Genomic DNA, 17,854 nt, shown 5'->3' on the forward strand with positions numbered 1-17,854 from the left:
CAGACTGAGAGACGTGTGGATGGGTGGGTGGGTAAGTAGGTAGGTAGGTGGGTGGGTGGGTAGGTAGGAAGGTAGGTAGGTAGGTAGGTAGGTATAGATGGATGGATGGCTGGCTTGATGGATAGGTAGGTAGGTGGGTGGGTGGGTTGGTAGGTAGGTACATGTAGGTAGGTAGGTAGGTAGGGTGGATGGATAGATGGATGGATGGATGGCGAGAGACAGACAGACAAACAGACAGACACACAGTTAGTGCTATATAGGTTGGTAGGTACATTGGTAGATTAATAGATAAAAAAAATCCTGCCTTCAAAATATATCAAATTAAGAGTGACAGGAGTGTATTCACTTTAATAGTGTATGGTTCATTCAAGATGCAGCTAAATCAAGTGAAGATTGATGAGTTCCTTCCATGACGTCTTGATTAATTCTAGTCAGATAGTACCTAAGTGAATGGTAACTTTATCAAACTGTCAACACAGCTGCCACCAAACTACACACTGTTTACTTAATAAATTGCCATAAAATGTTGCTGTGTTACCAGTTATATAAGAAATGATCAACGGAACATGACAAGAAATGAATGCAGACGTGTTGTAAGGTAATTTAGGTATCTACCCATCATACGAAATGTATTAATTTATAAGATTTCATGTATTGGATAACACTTGTCAGGTTAAAGGGAAACTGACCACTAATTGAGGACGAAATTATGTTTATTTTATCTGACACAAAGTGATCCTTTTAGGCTGTCTGTCAACATTTATGTTTCTTTTAAATAAACGTTAGAATTTTTGTGTATAGTGATGTGTCAGTATAATTGGAATATGAGATGAAATTTTTTTATCCTAAACCTCCGTATGTATGAGTCATAATGGATTATTGGAAAGTCAGCCATTTTGATCATGTGTAAATCAAATTCTTGCTGACAGACAACATGTACGTGTCTATAAATTGTCCTTTCAATTGATGATATGATATATGTAGTGTATCAAAGTATAGATTATTCTGTACTGTCGTATGAAAGTTGGCAGTTGAATGGGAATTTGATACAGGTGTAAATCAAAGTCTCGCCATAGACCCAACGCGAAGGGTGTAGAGTCTGTGGTCTCACTGACAGACTACGGATCGTACAACTACTACTAGTACTAGTACTAGTAGTACTACTGGTGCTACAAGGTACAGAATGTACATGGTATGGAATCTATGCAAGTTTTACGTCTTCTTTAATAGCTGAGTCAATTTACATGTACTGTCTGATAAAGTACTGTATTACATTGTAAAACATCCAGTTCGTGTATGTCACGTACATGTACATATATATGTAATAATCCCCATTCTTTAATGATACTGCGGTACATTTGTAGTTTCATCAGTGTAGTAATACTGACATATTCACATATTACGTGTAGTTCATTTTACCGTGCCATACATGTAGACAGTTCTTTTTACTTTAATGTTGCCGATAAGTTTTCTATAAATGCATGGATTTACAATTTAATATCTAATGGGATTCCTGGTAAAAGCTAGTGGGACTGCACTGGACTTTTACATATTTACACCGCTTATCGAAAACACTGATGGAAGTTCTTGGGAATAGATTTTCTGTGACAGCTGTTTTACCCAATCGTATAGAATTGTACTTGTAGTGTAGTAGAGATGGCAAGTCCATCTGTACTTTATTGACTTGTAAGGACTCTTTACTATCAGACTGTCTCCAGATGTGTTATTTATAAACCATATGTAGTCTTAATGGAGTTGCTACAACTACTACACCTGTCATATACCATCTTACTTGTATTCTTCAGTGATGGTAAAGCTGTCTCCTTCTTTCCATTTCTTCTGTCTAGTGTATCTGTAATGTCTGTCTATATTTGTCAAACTGTACGTGCAAGAACAAACACTACACTGCCTAACACTAACATCTAGTAAACCATGCATGAGCCAAAAATATAGAATTTATACCCTGGTTATTCTACATCACGACAACGCACATCTACATGTACATGTATGTCACGACAATGCATGTACATACATACATACATACTTACATACATACATACTCACACGCACACACACACACACACATACGCACGCACGCACATACATACATGCATGCATGCATACATACGGGTACATACATACATGGATGTAAAGATACCTTCCATCTCCTTTTGACAGAGGTACATGTAATAAAGATGATAAATATATGGCACTAATTCTTGTGATATTTGTAATTTGCTAATGTAAGTCTACTATGACAAAGTTCAAACGACATATGAAGGCTTGCTAGCTTACATCGTCATGAGAATAAATCATGACTGAAATAATGCGCTGACACACTTCTAAGTGCTCATTAAGATGCAAAATTATTCTGTTATAAATCGTAATTTGTTGGAGACGACGTGATGTATGATTATGTAGCCATTATTCTTCTCCACTTTCCCTTATTACCTTTCAAGGTCCTTCGACTGAATATCATCAAATGAAGTCCAAGTAATTGTAAAAACAAACTCATGAAATGAATAAATATTACCTGCCAGTTTGTCAAACTGTCATTTACACTGATTTGATTCTTGTAGTCGTGGTTGTTTTTGTGAGTATAACACTTTGACTTTAACAAGGTGCAAACAGGAATGCAAGTTTGAGCTCTTCCAACTCCATTCAATATAGATTCTATGATAGATTCTATGCCACATTGGTATGGTATAGGTCTAAATGTGGATGCATATAGAATTGTTGCCTTTCATTGCCCGTAATACACTGTTACAGTCCTGAGTAAAACTAAAGTACGTACACTACCCACAGAAAGTATTGTCGCACCCTGTCGATGCCATGATGTACATGTATGGTAGACTACATGTATGCCACAATACTGATCTAAATCTCGAATGCAGAGAATCACCCTCTTTCATTGCAGTGTTACTGTCCAATCAGCTTTAAGCTGAAGTACATGTAACTTGTAAATGTAAGGCAAAAACTAAAATGTACAATGTCATGTATAAAACTGTACACCGTGAGGTTTAAATCTTCAATGCATAGAATTGTTGTTCAAACCTCTTACAGTCATCAGCTGAAGTACATGTATTAGCTAGACTCTATAGATTTAGATAGAAGTTTAAATGATCGTGCAATGTATAGGATAGCTGTCTTTCATTGCCTTAAGTTACAGTCTTCTCAGCCAAATCTGAAGTGAGGCAGACTGTAATTCCCACTGGTCAGTCATTTCCATAAGTGCAATTACATTTTCTATTGCACATTGGGTTCACTACAGACGATGGGAAAAATCAAGAGTCAAGGAGAAATTACAGTGGCAAATAAATTGAAGTGAAAATCAGGTGAAATTGAATGTTATGTTGTTCCCCAGGAGATGTCTTGTCAATGTCACTTGTGATCTTTCAAGATAAGTCTGTTGTATCTTCAGACTGTCTAGCGTCTTCAGGATGAGACCACATTTGGATATTAGTACTGCAGCAAATGTCAAGACACCGTGCCTGTCAGTTTGAGTTTTACTTATTTGGATAGGTAGAGACTGTGAGAGGAGAGTTTGTGATAAGATGATAGTTGTAGGCGTTATGGTAAACTTTTAGAATGGTGGACTAGTACATATACATTTATTCTTGGTGAAATAAACTTATTATTATTATTATTATTATTATTATTATTATTATTATTATTATTATTATTATTATTATTATTATTATAGTTTATTCTCTAATGAATGACAACATATTTTGATGTGTGTCAGAATATCGAAATTAAAAAATGTCATTTTTTGTGAGTCAACTCATACATGTAGTCAGGGATAAGGGAACACATAATTTTGGTGTGTCGCAAGGAATTGCCGTACATCACAAGAGCTCACTGTGTCATAAGAGATCACTGTATGATGTCGCAAGATATCGTTGTGTGTCATATTGCTGTGCATCACAAGAAATCACATTGCGTCATAACAAATCACTGTGCATCACAAGAAATTGTTGTGCGTCAGTAGCACATCACACAGGCATGTAACATATACAATGTCTAATTATTGATACATCACACATGTTTGTCATGTTCTAGATTGTAATGTGTTATGTTTGTGACATTTGTACTACACACATACACATGTACGCACACACACACACACACACACACACACACATGCACACACATACACACACATACAAACAAACAAACATGCACACACGCACGCACGCACCACTACCATCACCACATCATACACTTAGTTATTTATAAATATACATGCAGTTTTGACATGACTATACACACTGCCAGTAACATTTGTCAGGTTCATAATAATATGTATATTTATGTACCATACATGTACTGATGGTGACATAATCCAACATATAACCATAGGCTAATATCTTTAAGTGTAGAAAAATTCAAACGACACCAATTTCATGAGGAATTTTGCTTTTTTCCCCGTAAAATTGCATATTTATTCACTCAATTTAACATGCCTGTAGTCATTTTAAATGGTGCATTACACATTCCTATATCCTTGTATTTTGATGGGGATTATTTTCAGTTGATTCTTGTTTATAAATTACGTGATTAAGGAACAGCACAGGCCTAGTATAGCCATTGTGTGGGTTCTAACTTTCTATATGAGATTTCATTAATTTGGTCCCTAGGAATTCTGTCTCCACTGGCTTTTACGTTATTTAACAAACATGTACATGTACATGGTTGTAGGTACTCAAACACAAATAAGTCGTGACCCTTCTCATTTTCAAGTAAGATGTTGGCATGTTGGTGAAGGAGAGATTGTACAAATACAAGAACAGAAACTGGACTTTCTCTTTCAGCTAGCTAATAAACTAAAACTATTGTTGATAACATACATGTATTGATAAACATTTTGTAAGCTATTGAATTGACCTTAATTTAATTATACATTGAACACATATTGCCTGACCATGAGGGCTATAGCACCCGTTTATTATACCCGAGGGACTAGCATGTGATTCTGGTAACTCACAGTCACGAGGGGGTAATGAACGGGTGCTATAGCCCGAATATAGGCCAGGCAATATGTGTTTTATAATATACCTCATGCTGTGAACTCGCGGTGGCAGACGACATCCTCAGAAGCTGCCATTTTGACCTGCTGTGAACTCGTGGTGTTCACGTGACCATGTAAAAGTTGATGGAACTATTTCCCTAGGGAAATAGTCATTCTATCTTCCTATCATGTGACTGATTCTAGCGAATCATGACACAGCAAATCACTAGGTATATTATAAACATGTATATGTACTCACAGTAGGGTGGCATTTCTGATAAACTTCCATGATCTTGCAGTGTACATTTTTGAAACTTCTAGTATACAACTTCTGGGGTGGTTATATCCACACAACAGAGGCACAGCTACAATGTATCACCCACTTGTGTAATCTACCACATTGAACAACAGTTTTAGTGTGTCTCAGTATTAAAACTGAAGGCTGAGATTTCAACTCTATTATTGCAGTCACTCTTTCAAAGAGATATTGGAAAGTTGTACAAATAGTTACACAGTCATTTGTACTAATAAACAGAGAGAGTAAAAAAACGAGAGCTAATACTACATCTTTTTCAATTACAATTAGTTACAATGATGAGAGAACTGTCCTTTGCAAAGTTTGATTGGTATTTGCAGTGGCATTGTTAAAATAAATTACCTCTTTCATCAACTGACTTTATTGAATGCTTGTCTTGTCCGAAAATAATAAAGATGTTCCAGTGATTGATTCGTAGGGAATGAAAAAGACCTTTTAAAGATCGATTTTCTTGAAAGCATACCTTTTATGTACCGCAATAAATGTCATCCTGAAGTTCAGAGGTGACTCGTAATGGTTTAAGTTGTATGTTGAGGTACAAATGTAGTACATACAAAATAACGTTTTTAAGTTTTACAAATCTACATATACATGTATGTTGAGGCAGGTATATACCCAGGGTTCATACAATCCTTGAAACTTTTGGAGAATCCTGGGGTTTCAGAGAACTCCGGGAAAGTCCTGAAAAATGTGACTGATTTCTGGAAACTTTCTGACTGAATGGTCGACATTACTATTGAATGATATCCATTAGATACATGTAGGTGAGAAATATGGTATGAAAGCAGAAACTGATGCACGTTATCACAAACCAGAGCTGGTATTTCCTCTGCGACATCTGAAATAACGCACCTCTTGGCGGTACGTCTTGGACGGTGCTGTAAAAAAGGCTGTGGTTTACTATGTGCCCTCTATTGATAGTCAAATTTTGTGATGATAAAAACTGGCACTTGTTGTGAGTCGCTACATAATAAGAGAAAGGGGAACACCACGTTTTGGTGCGTCACTAGAAATTGTGTGCGTCAGTGGTGCGTCAAATCGGCTTAGAGGGCACACTGATATTTAAGATAGAAATAAATCATGAAAATGTGTTGTCTACAAATGCCATCTACTATTTCAGTAATTCAATCAACAGTTAAGATTTTTATTTTATACACATACATTTCATTTTGAGAGTACTACAACACACACACACACACACACACACAATAAAACAAATTGAGTGTCTGTGGTGTACATGTACTTCTAGAATACCTGACACATTTCAACTGCCAGTTCCTAGTTCAATCAACAGTTTTGTGATTTTAGACAAGTAGAACTATTTTTCAAGATACAAAATTTACATTTGTGGGTATAAACATGACAAGAAGATCCGAGTTTGAGTATATGGTGTGTATATTACAATGTGTTGATGAAACACCTTTTGAAAGTCAGTTCCTATTCAGTCAATTAATTGGCACTTTTAGACAAGTCATAATTTTTCAGTGTGTAAAATTTACATTTGCAAGCCTGAGTTGAGTGCAAATAACTGTGAAATCATTGCAATTCACAATTTCTCTTTCAATCTTGTATGGCTTTAAAAGTCACAATTTTTTTCAAGAGAAACATTGCAATTGACAATTTCTTTTTTCCTTCTATGGTTCTGTGAGTCACCATTTTGTTCAACAGTACAAAAACTAAAACAAATATAAAGTAATAATAAAACCAAGTTTATATCAGTAGTATACAGTAGTAGAATCAATATACCTGATTCTATTTCAATCAGAGGTTAATCCCGTTTTAGCATCGTAGACTAACTTCAAATTTTCTTTTCTTTTTTTTCTTCATGTATGGATTGAAATGAATTCTAGGAAATCACCTAAGGTAAGTGTAGTTGTGATATTAGCCGGTATTCAGCTGTTGTTAAAGTGGCCGTATGGATATGAGGATTGGGTACTTATTTTGATCTTTAATTTATAAAACAAATTCATCATGACTTCTTACTTGAAAAATCAATGTGAAACAACATAGACCAAGTCTGTGAATGTAAATGTAACTCAATACATTGCAAAAAGCTAAAAAATGTGCTGAAAAGTTGGTTATTGAGTAACATTCACAGACTTGGTATATGTTGTTTCACATTGATTTTTTAAGTAGGAAGCCATGATAAAGTTGTTTTATCAATTAAAAATCCAAAATAAATACCCAATCCTCATCAATATGGCTACTTTAACGTCAGCTGATTTCAAGTAAGCAGAGGACAAGACGCTACTTAACTAGTCCTGTGTTCATTTCTAGTATTCAATAATTGATGACAAGTTAATGTGCTTCAAAAATAATGTGTGACTGCACAGCTGGATTCTATTAGTACTCAAATACAGGGATTTGAATAAATTAATTGAATATTATTGTCATTACATCATGATTTGTGATTGCCAGGACAGGGCATTTGAACCTTTGAACTTAAGAATAAATAGTACGACAATTATGTGCAATATCAATCAATCAACATGTGAGATAATTACATTTAATGTTATAACTTGATGATAAGGTGCCATTAGTGTGGAAGTTTGAACACTGCTGAATAGAGAGAGGGAAAAGAGATGTTTTAAATGTGAAATATACTTACAAGTACAAGTTTGTCATTTCTTGAATAATGTACACACACACATGGATGTGCACACGCATACATACTCAACTTGCACACACACACACACACATGCACACAGATACATGCATGCACACACACATATGCACACACATATATACACACACAAACCAGTCTGTTTTGACTTTTGATTCACCCACTCACTAGTTTTGCAGCTTCAATGATTTATGAAATGAAAAAAGTGATAATCATTTCGCCATCATTTTTTCATGGATGATAGCACTATAATACAAAAATATGACAACACTCATTATTTATAAAATGATATATAATATACGTTTCCATGGTTACATGTACATTTATCTACAGCCTGGGTTATTTGTTTGTTTTGTTCACACATATTCACTTTTACAAATTCACATTAACACACAGAATGTTAATATTATAATAATCCATATAATTAAACTGTCCTTATTTCATATTTCTTTTCACTGATGATTCTGTTCTTTTTTTACACTTCCAGACATTTGCATTTGACAATTGTCTTTGGTCATGTGATGAATCCAAACGGAAAAATTACGCAGGTATGGTTTTTTAATTTGTCTTTATTTCACAGCACTGTACATTTGTTAAATTGTATATTTAAATTCTGACGTACGCGTATAGATTTTAAACGTTGAACCAGACTCAACAAGTTGAAATGTAGAAACTCAAAAGTTAAACTACTGTAAATTGTAGGAGATCTCTTCATTTCTCGTAATTTACAGATGAAATCTACAATGTGATGTCATCATAGGTTGTAAATTTATTATTAATTCTTGTATATTTCAGGTCAAGAAGAAGTTTTTAAATGTATAGGAACAGATATTTTAGAGAATGCCTTCGAAGGCTACAATGCATGTATATTTGCTTACGGCCAGACTGGTAAGTTGATAAATGATAAGTGTGTTGGATTTTGTTGAGTGACTGGTAAGTTGATAAAATATGTTGGCTTCTGTTTAGTGACTGGTAAGTTGATAAAATATGTTGGTTTCTGTTTAGTGACTGTTAAGTTGATAAAACATGTTGGCTTCTGTTTAGTGACTGTTAAGTTGGTAAATATGTTGGCTTCTGTTCAGTGCTAATATTTATTCAAACAAATGAATTTCCTGAGGAGTTACTGAAGGTTTCAAAGCTCAGGTGAAGTAAATGATAAAAATAAAAATTGAAGTATACTGAAAATTTGTATTATAGATAAAAAGAATAGTAAAAAATCTGTTACATAATTGAAACATGCTATATAATGATTTAAATTAGTTATACCCCATGCATAGATGTTGCTGTTTCTCATTTCTGAAAATATAACACGGTATTTATGTACTGTGTGACATTAATTATATTATTAATTGATACCAATTGATTGACACAGAAGTAGCCACTTACCTACATTCAATAATAAGACTAGGTTGCCTATTAAAAGACAGAATTGTTTGTTGTGGGTTAAAATGATAAAAAGAAGGTTTTGTTTATGAGTCAACATATAGTAAGAGATAGGGTAACACCAAATGTTGGTGGGTCACAAAAAAGTGATGTGTGTAGTATATTGTATATAGTACATCAAATTGGCTTGGAGAACACACTGGTCCCCATATACTTAAAGAGATTGAACTTGAAGTGTGAGAATTCTGACTTTGTGTTTGTTACCTGTAGGTTCTGACAAATCAGTTTTATTTACCACACATTAAAATCAGGAAAATGATATATTTTTACTGGGTAAACAATCATGATAAGGATGTGGATCAAAGTGTACGAATTCTAACTATGTGTCTGTTTGTTATGTATATTGGTTCTGGCAAGTCATATACAATGATGGGTATTCTAACACTGTGTTTGTTACCTGTACAGGTTCTGGCAAGTCATATACAATGATGGGTACACACAAAACGAAAGAGAAAGGTCTTATACCCAGACTTTGTGATTGTTTATTTGATTACATTGCCAAAAATGAAGATATAACACTCCAATTTAAAGTAGAAGTCTCCTATATGGAAATTTACAATGAAAAAGTCAGGGATCTTCTCGATCCTAAAGGGTAAGTTTTCTTGTGATTGTAAGTTTCAGTGAAGAGGTGAAGTCTAAAATAGTAACACTACATGTAATATAGAATGAAGGAGGTTAAGGCTCTGAAATAAAGGGAGGAAAACTGTGTGTGTGTGTGTGTGTGTGTGTGTGTGTGTGTGTGTGTGTGTGTGTGTGTGTGTGTGTGTGTGTGTGTGTGTGTGTGTGAGTGTCTGTCTGTCTGTCTGTCTGTCTGTCTGTCTGTCTGTCTCTGTCTGTCTGTCTGTCTGACTGTCTGTGTCCATCAGTCTGTCTGTTTCCATCAGTCTCTGCTTGTCTGTCTGAGTCTGTGTCCTGTTGTTTGTGTTTGTGTATGCATTATGTCTGTCTGTATGCATTATGCATGCATGCATGCATGTGTGTGTGTGTGTGTGTGTGTGTGTGTTGTGTGTATGTGTGTGTGTGTTGTGTGTGTTGTGTGTGTGTGTGTTGTGTGTATGTGTGCATGTGCGTGTGCGTGTGTGTGTGTATGTGTGTGTGCGTGTGTGTGCGCGCGTGCGTGTACATGTGTATGTGTGTTTGTGTGTGTGTGTGTGTGTTTGGGTGAGATGCAAATGTAGTGTACATACTTTGTAGAGAGAATCAAATAGCACCAAATTTTAGAGGTCTATTTTAGAAAAGAATTGAAATATAGGTATTAAAAAACAGTTGTCTGGCAGAACTGCAATAAAATAAGGTCAAGCAACAAGAGGTAGGTTCATTATGGCTCTATAGATAAAGATAACACTAATGCAAAAACCTGGAATTGAAATACTGGAATTTTTGTCCAAAATAGATAATAGTGCATTGGATATATTTAAAGTATCTCCTTAAAATCTCACTTCTTCCAAACTCATTTTGATTTGTAAAACTAGATAATGTCAACTGTATTCACAATCATAATTATAGCTTATGACCAAAACTTCAGTATCTATATCCTGATGATGGATGTCATTACTTTGCGATTTTATCGTGAATTCGAGTCATTTTTCAAAATCCGCCATGAACTATAAGGAGGTTATAAATTCATTTCTACAAACAAACTTTCCTTACAGAGGGAAAACTAATTTGAAAGTCCGTGAACACAAAATATATGGTCCCTACGTAGATGGTCTGTCATCATTAGCTGTGTCATCATTTGAGGTAAGAAACAACACACATGTTTGTTATTTGTTAGGCCATAGTAGTAGATATTTGGTGAAATCAACATTTTATATTGTTGTGTTACTTCTTGTTGTGACTTTCGTAATGTGTAAGTGTAGTGTATGGCTTATTTGTACTGTACAGCAAATTCATGATAAGGGAAATTTTGTAGCTAGCATCGTTACTCTTGTTATAGAAGTATCCATCGGTACACCATACTAGTGTTACAGTACTTGCACTGGTTGCCATGACATCATTCGGTAGAGTTTACATAAGATTCCTGGATACAAATGCTAGTTCCCAATATGCAATTAGGATAATGAAAAGATGTTTATCCCTAGATACAGTCTGTTCTCTGCTGACTGATTATACTCATACAGACGGCTTAGGAAGTCAAACTTTCACTAGTTTTAGTATTATTGTTGCCATGCCTAGCTGGGAACAGTATTACTCTAGACATTTCCTTATCTCTTAAATATAAATATTTTAATACAATTTTTAAAAACAAACCATGCCCAAATATGTCAACTCTCACAACCAACTAAAAGTTATTACTAAGGTACAGATAATGTGATCTATGATCTGATACCTTTGAGATTTGAATCAAAGACATGCACCCCATTCTGTAATTTCACAGAGTTTTGTGAACTTATTCCAGTCTGTAGCAAATTATGTGAAACATAGATCAATTTGTAGAGCTCATACCTCTGTCAACATTGAATAGTTCTCCTCCTAACATAAATAAGCCAGTTATACTATCCAAAAACCAAAGAAGGGCTCCCTCTAGTGTTAGAGACTGATGGCTGATTTTAGTATTAAATGTGATGGCTTCACTAAAACTCAGATCTGTAATTTAGTCTACAATGTACACCAAGTACATGATCCTTGTCCATCGACAATCTACCACAAAGTTTTGGTGAGATCCATTCATAATTTTCTACAGCCGTCATGCGAGCAAACAAACAGACAAACAGTCGTGAAAAATAACCTCTGTTCAATGACTGTTTGTTTGTTTGTTTGTTTGTCTGTTTGTTTGCACAATTCATATTACCATATGATCAGCCCTGACTCAATGAACTCTGATATGCTTCATTAGCAATGATGTGTTGTGTTTGTTGACTGTTAACAGGACATAGAATCACTGATGACGGAGGGAAACAAGTCAAGAACTGTGGCTGCCACCAATATGAACTCAGAAAGTAGTCGATCACATGCTGTCTTCAATGTGACATTAACTCAGACATTGACAGACATTGAATCTGATGTAAGTATAATGTTTGAAGAGGAGAAACTGATACAAATATAATGGTGTGTGTGTGTGTGTGTGTGTATGTGTATGTATGTGTGTGTGTGTATGTATGTATGTATGTATGTATGTATGTATGTATGTATGTATGTATGTATGTATGTATGTATGTATGTATGTATGTATGTATGTATGTATGTATGTATGTATGTATGTATGTATGTATGTACGTATGTATGTATGTATGTATGTATGTATGTACTGTATGTATAAATGTTTATTCTTTTATCCATCATATGGAAATACTGATTTACAGACATGGGATTTACTATTTGGACATGCACCCTACAAATGCCAACTTTAAAAGAGCTAGGGAACAATAAACAACCAACACGTATACTTTCTCAGTGGACAAGTAATTTCTTAGATATGTAGGAACATATACCTGTGGTGAAGTGGGACGTATTTATTGATTTGGTGTATTCCTGTCCCGCTTTACCAAATCTTTACCTGTTGTACTCAAAGAGGAATGGCACTGTTTATTTGTTTGTTGTATCAGTATTTGTCTGGCTGTTTGTTATTTGTTTACAACAAAATCAGTTATCCTGGTCATCACGTGAATCAAATCTGGCCCTACAAAAAAAATTACAATGTGGACAATAATTTAGCATGCTAGTATTGAGGGTAGGCAGTAACTATAATAGAAGGAGAAATAAGGACATTGTTGTTTACCAAATAAACAAATGTATACACAGGTAGTATGAGAAATGTGATGCATATTATAGCATTTTCTCAGTTTTATAAAAAAAAAAAAGTGTTGGAAATACCACACACACCTCAATTCTCATTTTGAAAGATGTGGAGGAAACTTTGTAGTTTATATTTTTATTACCACAGATGATATGAAATAATTTTGTTCAAGTGTTAACAAAATGTTGTTTCAAGAAGTACTGTACAAAGATCTTCATGTATTTATATATACTATATAAGTACATAAAGATCTTTGAAGTATACACATGGATTGTATACTTAGGCTAAAATGAGTAGGGCATTCAGCGATGGTCTCTCAAACTAAAATCCAGTGAAATAAGTAATAATTTTTTAAACTTTTGCCATGTGATAGACAGTAGTACAATATTGAACTTTTCACCAATTTTTTCCCAAGAAAGAGAACATTTCAAATTGTTTAATCGGTGGATCTCGTGTGAAAAATTAGCTTAGATACACCCCAAAAAATGCTTCCTTTGCTTTGGAATCATTTCGTGTACTTAGATAGTATCGGTTATTGTGAATTCTGATCAGTGGTAATAGAAAGGTATTATGATATGGATGATAGCAAGTTGACTATTGATGATATTTCTCTAACTTGATCTTCTCTCTCCTTCATGGTAAATTATCTGTTTCTCTGTCCTATCACCTTTATACAGGCCATTGATGAAAACTTAAAGATGGTAAGCCAGTGTTTGCACAATGTCTTCATGTGTAACCGTGTCTGTGTGCCTTGCCCTTATCTGTCTAGCCTTCTCTGCAGCAGCTGCTGCTCTGCTACTTGTATGCCAACCCTCCCATTTCAACCTGCCCAACCCTATACTAGAGTAGACAAACCCCAACAGACAATAGGAGTATACCATTGTTCAGGAATGATAGGGATGCTTTTTTGCTAACCTTCCCATGTTCACCTGCCCAAACCTATATTAGAGTAGTCAAACCCAACAGACAATAGGAATATACCACTATTCAGGAACAGTAGGGATGAGTCACTTATAGAAGGAAATGAATGGTTAGTGATGGAAAACTGGGAATTGTCATTTGCTATCGCATTGTACTCAAAATAAAAAATAAAACACTTGCAGCAATAAATTGCGACAGCTGAGTAGGAAATCAAACATTGGCATCTTTGAATAAAGCAAAATCTTGGCGTTTAACAATAGATCTATTGAAGTGTATGCTAAAACGTGCTCCAAAGTAGATGAAAATGGCAAACTTTATTTGCATTGCTGAAAAAAAGACAGAAAAGATATTGAATCATGCATTGCAAAGTAGTTCAAAATCACAAATCGTACAAAAATCACCACATGCACAGAAGCGCAATAAATCATATTTTCATAGCATGGAAGTGTCTTTCATTCAGCAAATAACGTAAGTGGCATTATTTTGTTCGTCTCTTTCATAAAACATATTTTATGCTCCAGTAGGCTAAAAGGCAATGCGCTTGATAAAATTGGAGACAGGTTGTTATGGTTACCAATCCAAAGTGGCTATATTTCACTGTCAAATTTGGTAGTCTTGTTTATGTATGTGAACAATATGACTTCATATACAAATAGTTAGCCCTCTACTAACATGAAAGTTGAGAAAATGATTTTAAACCCAGGTTCCCTGAAGATCGGAGTAAGATGTTCCCCCATAACCTTTTGGTCATTGTAGGTAGATGATTGTTGAATCAAAATTTGATCCCCACCCCACCCCACCCACACCCCACTCACACCCCACCCCACCCCACCCCATGGCCGACCCACACCCTGTAACTGTCAAGTGACAAGCTTGATATTTTCAAAGGGTAAACATCACTGAACATATCATCATTTTTGTTCTTTGACTTACAGGTGTCTGGAGAGAAAGTTAGTAAGTTGAGTTTGGTGGATCTTGCTGGCAGTGAACGTGCCCAAAAAAGTGGTGCCACTGGTGAAAGGTTGAAAGAAGGAAGCAATATCAATAAGTAAGTGATGTAGAATAAACCTGTTGTCAGAATATTTTGGTGCTTTTTAGGATTTTATAAAATAAGCAGACAAAGAAATCAAGATGACTGACTGACCTGTATGCCAAGAAATATACAAGTTTGCCTATATATTATATAATACCCTCAAATTTCACAAGATTGTGTACACATACCCTCAAATTTCACAAGATTGTATTGTATACACATATCGTCAAATTTCACAAGATTGTGGTCACATACCCTCATAATTTCACAAGCCCCCCCCCCCCAAAAAAAAAAATAAATATTGCTAAATACCAAAAATTGATACACCTACATTTCCATACACATTCCCTATACAATTGAATTGAAAAGTTCACATTTCCCAAAAAGCCATAGAAAAACTTTAATATATTCTCAGCAAACATAAAACGTGGTGTTGACACTTTTGCTGATTTGTAATCTACTAGTTAACATTACTTTACATAGATTTAGATATCAGAAATAAAAAAATATCAAATGTTAACTCCACTCTAATCATTTCTGAGTCCTGTATTAATTTTAAGTGATGACATTAATTTAACTTTCTAATAGGTTGTCTGAAGAATTAAAATAGAAATGATCTGATGGTTTAAATATGTAGACTTACTTACTCAGCTCAGTTTGATGACTGGAGATATAAATAATACTTAAAAGGGCGTTGCGATTAAATTTTAGTTATATGTGAAAAAGAAAGTGTTAATTGAGATATGGGAGAAAATGTATTTATATTTCCCTTCTCAAGTTACATGTCAGTTTAACATAAGTTGAACGAACTTCTCCTTTCAACATTTAATTTTCACCGACATATTTCTTGTACAGTATTAGTGCTCAAGGACATCAGAAATCAATTTCTTCTGCTAGTCACATTTGCAAATTAGAAAAAAAGTGGCGTAATGCTAACCACATTTGTAGGAGCTGGCCCCTTGTATACATAGCTGAATGTCATTGAGATGGCTGTATGTCATAACAGAGATACTTGCCATTGAAAAAAAAAAACATATGACATTTTTTCAAAAGGATTGCCGAATTTGTAATCTTTGCATTTATCATATGAAAATTATGTTACCAAAATTTTAGATGATTTACATACTTATAATTCCATGAGATTGAATTCAAGGAAAAATATACATCTACATGATTTTTTCCGTCGTAATAAAGATCATGTTACATTTTTGACAAGGATCCTAGTATGTCACACACTATGAAGTGATAAACTATGAAAACAGCATGTGACAGCTAATCTTTCTCTTGTCTCAGACAGATCAATGCTGCCTGTAGGTGTCAAATATCATTATATTGATGTTTGCTGCCCTCTGGAGACCTAACATCATTCTTGTTGTTCTTGACAAAATAGTAGATGACCTGTCAATCAAAGGTCATGGAGGTCACATGTTTTAGAAATTCCAAGATGGCTGCAATGTTCAGAACCCTGAAATTTTGTTCCAGTCCTCTCAAACTAATATCCAATATATTTTCCTTTCCCCAAGTTTTGTATAAAATATCTTCCCTCCCAAGCATTTTAGTGAATAATCATTTGTGGCTGTAAAAACTGGCGAAAGTTTTAATATTAATATTATGGAACAGAGTGACGCATGAGTTAATTTCAAAATCATTTGAAGAATATTAATGCAATTCATGTTCAATTTATGAATTATGAATTATTAATTTTTTCATTAACTCATTATTTTATGATTGTATTTATCAGTATTATATGCATTAATAATTTTATTATACAACTAATGTATCAACAGGAACACCAACAACATCAAATTTAGTGTTAAAGACAGAAGCAACTTGTCATCGCTATGAAAAAAGTGTTATTAGTATACATTGTGTAAAATTGTGATTACTAAAAAAACAAATTTGATGGTTTAAAAGATTAAGATGATTGTACTTTAAAAATATATAAATGTACAAATCTGTCTGTCTGTTTGCTGGCTTAGCATCATAGTGGCAATGACGTGGTCTTACATTTTAATGTATATGCCCCTTCATCCATGTTCATGGTGTTACTTTGACTGTAAGATTTAGATGTTATTCCCCAGTATTTTTCTGGAAATACGAGTGTCCTTATAGGGGCCCTTATCACTACAAGTTGTTAGAGTAATGACAACCCTTAGGTCACAATTTTCTTTCGTGGCTGAATGAAAAAATATTGTTGGGGAATAATATAATTATACCATTGCCAAAAATGTGTAAAAAGTTTGTTATTGTACATACAATAACACAGATTTTACACATTTATTAATTTTTTGTAGTTTATTGAGATACAGTACAAGGGCTTGGCGTATGTTCTTTCAAGTTGATTTTTCAAATAGGATACCATGATAAAGTTGTTTTATAGATTAAAAATCTAAAATAAATACCCAATCCTCATCAATATGGCCACTTTAAACATTCACTCTCATCTACATTTACATTATTTACCAACCTGAGAAATGTACGGATAAACATTAGCTTTCATTTCTAGATTAGCAGACAATTTCTCATCTGTCTTTTCTATTTGCAGGTCTTTGACAACCCTAGGCCTTGTGATATCTGCCTTAGCTGACCAATCAGGCAAACATAAAAATAAATTCGTTCCATACAGAGACTCTGTTCTAACATGGTTGTTAAAGGTAATTGTAACACAGTTGTTCATTGGCTGTTGAACAGAGTTAATATATGCATTATTGTCCCAGTTTGGTTTCCATGGAGATGATAAATATATTCAGTTATCGTATCTGATTGGTATG

General features: G+C 34.4%; 1 protein-coding gene across 1 annotated transcript in view; it reads left to right on the forward strand.

The window, feature by feature from the left end:
• The window catches only part of LOC144445055 (kinesin-like protein KIF13A), a 109,842-nt gene that overhangs the window by 53,351 nt on the left and 38,637 nt on the right, over positions 1–17,854 (forward strand). Inside the window, exons 3-10 of the mRNA XM_078134605.1 lie at positions 7,178–7,190; positions 8,438–8,498; positions 8,746–8,838; positions 9,799–9,985; positions 11,046–11,133; positions 12,263–12,397; positions 14,986–15,098; positions 17,629–17,737. Coding sequence (XP_077990731.1) covers positions 7,178–7,190; positions 8,438–8,498; positions 8,746–8,838; positions 9,799–9,985; positions 11,046–11,133; positions 12,263–12,397; positions 14,986–15,098; positions 17,629–17,737 — 799 coding nt within the window. The remainder of the gene's footprint in view (positions 1–7,177; positions 7,191–8,437; positions 8,499–8,745; positions 8,839–9,798; positions 9,986–11,045; positions 11,134–12,262; positions 12,398–14,985; positions 15,099–17,628; positions 17,738–17,854) is intronic.

This window comes from Glandiceps talaboti, chromosome 13 (assembly GCF_964340395.1).
Source record: "Glandiceps talaboti chromosome 13, keGlaTala1.1, whole genome shotgun sequence".
Taxonomy (NCBI): Eukaryota; Metazoa; Hemichordata; class Enteropneusta; family Spengelidae; genus Glandiceps; species Glandiceps talaboti.